At 47.3% G+C, this 6,716-nt stretch overlaps 1 protein-coding gene across 1 annotated transcript; it reads right to left on the bottom strand.

Moving 5' to 3' along the window:
• Positions 1–2,124: 2,124 nt before the first annotated feature.
• Zfp92 (ZFP92 zinc finger protein) lies at positions 2,125–4,919 on the bottom strand. Its single transcript, XM_051178380.1, is given in 5 exon segments — positions 2,125–2,451; positions 2,453–2,694; positions 2,697–3,308; positions 3,648–3,749; positions 4,769–4,919. Coding segments are annotated over 5 exon segments (1,434 nt in total).
• Between the last annotated feature and the right edge of the window lie 1,797 nt (positions 4,920–6,716).

Below are 6,716 nucleotides of genomic sequence, written 5' to 3'. Positions count from 1 at the left end.
CTCGAAACACACAAATGACCAATCGGCCCCATTCCCCATCCAGCTTGAGGGATGAAGCAGTTTTCAGGCACAAAACAAGGGAGAGCACAAGTATCCCTCTGGTTACTCTGACTTTATTCCAGGAGAAACCGTTCTGTTCATTTTACATACCTGATTACCATACCTGAGAAGACCCACTAATTTAACTGTCTTGCTGAAACACCTAGGAACGGGATCTAAAGTAGTGGACTGACAAACAAATGTGCTGCTGTGTATTGAGGCAACCAATGGGGACCCTGGAGCATTTCAGGGTATTCCGCTCTGAAGTACTCTACACATCTTTCCCTGTAGGCCACACTGTCTGCTGAAAATGCCTGCACAGGACCCTTCCTTTAGGGACTTATTCTTGGGTATAGCAGCTGGTGACTGGCTTGGAGGACAGGTATCATTCATTCACTTCCTAGACCATGAAAATCAATATCCAAGAGCATGTGACAGAGCATGCACAGAGCCTCCCACTGTGGGAACCTGCTCTGGATGAGATCTAGTTTCCTGTATCTGTGCCAGCCCTAGTAGAGATTGTCTGAGCAATTACTCCACCAGGAACTTAAAAGACACTGTTCTTAGTATCTCTTTTTCTATTGGGAAACCTAAGGGAAGATACTCTGGATTACCCATGAGCCATTAAAGCTAACCACTCACTACATAGCTCAAATCTAGAATTGCAAAAGATCAATGCTTTTTCACTAGTACCCAGCATGGGGCTTGGAGTGCAGACACAAGGCTGAGCATGACACACAGCTCACAGACAAAAGAGCAATCACAGCACTAGAAGATGGGGATCTACTGGAGAGATAAGAACAAGTTACAAACGGGAACTTTACACAAAACATTTTTATATACATAAAACCTCAGTGTGTGTGTGTGTGTGTGTGTGTGTGTGTGTGTGTGTGTGTGTGTGTGTATGTGTATGTGTGTGTTCTTGTGATCCTGGGTTTCCAGGTCTTCCCATATCCTCTTGTCAGGATGCAGCTGTCTTTGAACCTCACTCAACTGCCTCCAGCTCACCTGTACCACCAACCTGTCCTTAGGTAGCCCTTGTGACGAAATCTTTCTCTCCTCTGTGATAGGAGAGGACTGTACAGTAGCTTGCTACCCAGGGTGCTAGGTTGGCTATATCAAGGGAAAGATATCCTGGGGACAGCAAAGGAGGAATAGGACTGGCTCTGGCTTCCCTTTCAGTAAAATTCCAGTTAAAGAGCCAGCCAGACTTAAGGGAAGGGAGGGGGTTGTCACATTACTCAGATGGCCAGGTTTGCCACCACACCATCAGTCATGGGTTGGAAAGGCAACTTTAATATTCTAAGAAGTGTCATTTCAAAGGTAACTGTCTAGGGGCCACCTAAGTGCAAATTCCTGGCCTGTCATCACCACACAGCGGGTAGAGGGGTAGAAGTGGCCAGTATGGCCTTCACTGACTGGGAGGGGAGGAGACTGTACCCAGTAGAGTGGTGGGGGGACAAACACTGCCATGTCTTACCTAGCCCCTGCTCCTGTAAGAGACCAGAGGAAAGGGGCTCCTTTACCCAAAAAGAAGCCCTCAGGGTCCCTTAGCCTTAACCTCTCTGCAAGATTTTTTATAGACCCTCCAAGCAGCAGCAGGGGACACATATACAGAGGGTCCAGGTTTTCACTGACAGTGTTATGTTCTAACTAGAAACACAAACAACTCTTAAGGGAGGCAACCACCCAACTAACACGTTAACAAGAGAAAGGACATGGGTCGTCCGTCTGTAAACTTCAAGGGGAACTGTACTTAGTGTTAGCTGGACACTACTGCATCTGTCCCAACCACAGCAGGCAGTTCCATGTGCATGGGAGAGACCAACTGTATTATGCAAGCCTGCTCTCCTGGAGACCTCACTGACACACCCAAGCACACACAGGAGTACCCTGCCTAGGCTTCTTGAGGAACCTTCCTGTGCAATCTCTAGGCATTAACTGAATGATCAAACACTAGGGAGGGAGCCCTCCTTTTCTACCTATCAAGGAAAGGGTAGGGCCACCCTGTCACTCTGAGTTGCTTCTGTTTCACACTGGGGAAAGGGGCTACCCTGTCATTGAGTAGCTGCCCTGTTTCCAGACTCAAGGTGAGAATGGGCCCTGGGCCTTCTCAGCACACAGGAAACTTTCATTTCTTTCACTGTTGCTTTCTTCTGCTGGCTGGGAGTCCAGATCCTGGCTGAGAGGTGGCAGCTTCTCCAAACCTCAGGTGCTGGCAGTAATCAGCTTCTGCTTCTTGTTATCTTTGTCGTCATGGATACACAAATGGCGACACTGCAGCAGCTTATTCTCAAAGACCTGGCCACAGCGTTCACACGCTTGGGGCTTCTCACTGGTGTCTATGGACTGGGGATCTGATGAGCTGCCTTCTCTGGTGTCCTGGGGCAGAGACCCACGGGGGCCAACACTGATGCTTCAGGAGGATGCAGTCACGTGGGAGCCTCATGCCACCATGCGCCACCTGGTGTTTGAAGAGGTTGGCCGGGAGACGGAAGGCCAGGCCACAATCACTGCACAGGTATGGCTTCTCACCACTGTGCACACGTTGGTGTAGGCTAAGGCCCCAGTGGCCACGGAAGGTCTTACCTCACTCGCGGCATGAGAAGGGCCTGTCGCCACTGTGGCTGTGCTGGTGGTGGATGAGCTGCGAATGCCCTTGAAGTTCTTGCTGCACTCCTGACAGATGCAGGGCTTCTGGCCACTGTGGGTACCCTGGTGCTCAATGAGGTTGGAGCTGCCACTGAATGCCTTACCGCACTCACTGCACTCATAAGGCCGCTCATCGCTGTGAATGTGCACATGCTGAAGCACCGCAAAGCTCTTCTGGAACAGCTTGCTGCACACTCGGCACATAAATGGCATCTCGCTGCTGTGGATGATCTGGTGCTTGACAAGAATGGAATTGCGCGTGAAGATCTTGCCACATTCCTCGCACTCAAAGGGCTTGTTGCCGCTGTGGATACACTGATGCTCCAGCAGTGCAAAGCTGCACCAGAAGAGCTTCCCGCACTTGCTGCGCTTGTAGAATTTCTCCCCACTGTGAATGATCCTGTGCATGATGAGATTGGGGCTTTGGCTGAAGGATTTTCTGCAGTGCTGACACAGATAGCGCTTATCCGTGATTCTGGAGTGCTGGTACCTTACGATAGGATTTGGCCTGGAGTCATGAGGATGTCTTGGCACTGACAATCCTGAGGTGCCTCCAAGGAGACCTCTTCCAAAAAGTTTTGGTTTTGAAGTCACCATCTTTCTCTTTACCCCATTCCCTGTAATGACAGAGCCACAAACAGTGTCACTTCTTTGGGTTTTTGTGGAGCATTTCCCCGATTTTTATCTTTCCACCAAGAAACTGCAAGTGCGGAATAAACAAAAACAAAACCATGAGGCAGGTTGGAGGGAGAGTTTCTGCTCTTTTTAGAGGGTATGCTGGAAAGTGGGGCGGAGCACCAGTGGTAGACACAAGGGAGGTGTGCACTGAGGAGTCCAACACCCCTCACTAAAGAGGATGTCTTACGCAAAGTATTAGTGTCCACACCACCGTCCTTAGTCCAGCCCTTGTTTTTTATCCTTGGCACTAGCAAGCTGGCTGAGGGTGCCTTACTCACCAGCATGGGATCCTGTTGAAGTCCCTATTCTGCCATCTGTAATCCAGGGCTTCTCCCCTCATTCCAACGAGGACACCCGATTAGGCTTCGAGAAAGCAAATCCTGTTCATAGAAATGAAGAAAATCAGAACCTTTGTAGTTAAGGACAGAATAATTTCTAAACAGAGCTCAGCCTGTGTCTTCAGAGAGCAAAGGACTCCTCGGAAAGTATAGCCAAGAAAGATCACTCGTAGTCATACGCTTGGGGCAGCATGTTTTTCCACTAAACTCAAGTGAGAATTCTAGAAGTCTTAAGAGAAAATGTGTCTCCAACTTTTTCTTGATGGTCAGAGAGAACCCAGTGAAGGAAACAGTCTCCCTCCAAGGGGTCAGATGACAGGGGTTGTCTGTAGAGTCAGAAAAAATGAAAGAGAGCTTATTCTAACAATTCCCTACCCATCCCAAAGGAGCCATCTCAATTAGGAAGATGGCAGTAAAGAGGAAGCCCAAGCCTAGACACTGTTCATTAGAGGAAGAAGTTGGGTCACGTCATTCACTTCTGTGAGTCTTGATTTTGCCTGGGACTGGCAAGATGAATATCCTCTTGTAGATACACAAACACAGGACGATGGAGCATGTTAAAGTAAAAAGAGAGCAGCTGGCTGGAAGTTGCCCCAGATCCTGCCTAGATTTCTCCAGGATTGGAAAGCAAGTGCACTGCCTGGCCCTAGCATAGGGCCTCATGGCCAGTGTAAGTGGAAGATGTTACTGACTTCTATAAAGCAAGCTGAATGTCAAATACATCTGTTGTAAAACAATAGAATGAGTCTAAAATGCTGCAAGTAAATATTCTAATGTAATAGGCATCTGTTTCTGTATAGAAAAATATTTTGTCAACCTCTGATTTTATGTGCAAAATGAGTCTGAGAGGTCATTACTGAATTTATCGTGAGCATTTACAAGTCCAAATTATTTAGAAGAACTTCTTTTTTATATCACAACTGATCTACAAAGTATGAATGGATCAGATAAAGAAATGTACTTATTCTTTGGTTCACAGCAATGAACAAGCAAGAAAATTCAGAACTGGAGTCCAGAGACAGTAGGTGTGACTGGTATATATACATGGTAGGATTACTTACCCACTGTCACCAAATGGCTGTAGTTCTCAAGCATGACCTGCTTGTAGAGATTCCTCTGTTTGAGATCAAGAAGCTTCCATTCTGTCTTTTTAAAGTACACAGACACATCCTCAAAAGATACCGGTTCCAATCTCATCATGCACAGGATCATTCACAGTGGGGAGAAACTCTACAAGCGCAGCAAGTGCCTGTCCTTGGTATTATTTGTCAAAAGAATAAAATACTATAAAGCAATTTTTGCACCAAGCCCTCACTCACTGTCTTTGTACCTCTCTCAGCCCTGACTATGGCCGCCATTCTTCTGAGAGCGAAGCCCAAGGTCAGTAGTCAGCCTCTCCCTCACTGTCCCAGAACTTGCCCTGAGCTGTCTCCCTCTGATGTTCTGCTTGGATCTTAGAGTTCTCAGGCCAGGAGCGCTTTGCCGCCCCAAGCCCTGTGGCATGCTGCTTTCCTGAGTTCCCTTTGCTAGGTTTTCCACATCTGTCTGTTCCTCTTTCCTGTCTCAGCTGCTGAATTTCTCCTCATTGCTGAACTCGCCTCATTGCTTGCATCTAAGCTTAACCTGGAAAGAGGCAGTACAAGACGGTGCTGTATGTCAGTGATATGTCTCAAAGAAAGGGTGGATTTCTTCTCCGGAGGCCTGAGATGTAGGTGTTGGTGGGTTCTGTCTTCATCCTGAAGGCTGCTCTTCTTCCGTCTATCAGCCATTGGGTAGTATCTGGTGATCCCCAACTTATAGCTGCACCCTTCTAATCCTTTTCTGTATCTTCACATGGCTGTCTTTTCTATGTGCACTTGGATCCAGCCCCCTTCACTTCCTTCTTTTAAAAAATCTCTTTCTTCCGCCCATCATCCTACTCCTTCAGCTTTCCAGACATTCCTGGAAGCTCCATTTATGGGTTTCTCTTCCTTTACTGTCTGGGTCCATGTTAAAAAACCAAAAACATACCTGTACCTCCAGGTGCAGAGTGAGAGTGAGCAGAAAGAGAGGAGTGGTCCATTGTGAGGCACAGTGGAGCAGGATGTGCAGGAGATGGGTGACGTGATGTCAGGCTGAGAATGGCAGTGGCGATGTGCTTGCGAAGGAACACAGGCAACAACAGGCCTGACCTCTCCATCAGTGTGGCTAAGAAGGAGGGATTGAAATCGGATCCTGTGGGAAAGCAGCAGATGTTCTGAACCACTGAGCCATCTCTCTAACCCCTTAAATGATCTTTTATGTCTGATTTCATAGAAACTTCATCAGAAGCAAGGCGAGAGTGGCACACACCTTTAATTCCAGCAGAGGCAGACAGATTTCTGTGAGTTCAAGGCCAGCCATGTCTACATATTGAGTTTCAAGACAGCCAGGATTTTTACACAGAGAAACCTTGTCTCAAAACCCTCCTCCAAAAAGAAACTTCATCAGAAGTACGAATTTATAATTGGCCAATGCTGGTTGACAGTTCATCAAGGATGATAAGGGACCTCAGGGCAGTTTAAATGGTCAGTAAATATGTGGCTGTCCTCATGTCCCCTAGTCTCTATCCCCTCTTACTCTCTCCTGTGGCAAACAAACTGTAGTCACCCACCAGGGCATGTGAAAACTCTGTGAATCATTGCCCCTCCTGACTTCCTTCTGGTTTCTCTGCTACTCCAAACAGGACTTCCATGTTGTTTTCAAGCCTAATAGAAGAGCATTCTTGAAGCAAATTGTCATTTGCCTGACTAGTGTCTACACTAATTGATGTACAGAAGTCTGAGGCTATGTAAACCTTGTCTACTCTATCAACCCTCAAGCCCTTGGCATGGGAACCAATTTCCTGGTGTCCTCACTCAGCCTAGACTTTAACAGCCAAACCATCTCTCCAGCTGGATAAGAGTTTGAGTAAGTGTGTGCGTGTGGGGGGGGGCTGGGAAATGGTTCATCAGTAATATACTTGCCTTCTAAGCAAGAGGGTCTGAGTTT

This window comes from Phodopus roborovskii, unplaced genomic scaffold (assembly GCF_943737965.1).
Source record: "Phodopus roborovskii unplaced genomic scaffold, PHOROB, whole genome shotgun sequence".
Classification (NCBI taxonomy): domain Eukaryota; kingdom Metazoa; phylum Chordata; class Mammalia; order Rodentia; family Cricetidae; genus Phodopus; species Phodopus roborovskii.
This window is presented reverse-complemented; position numbering and strand designations above follow the sequence as displayed.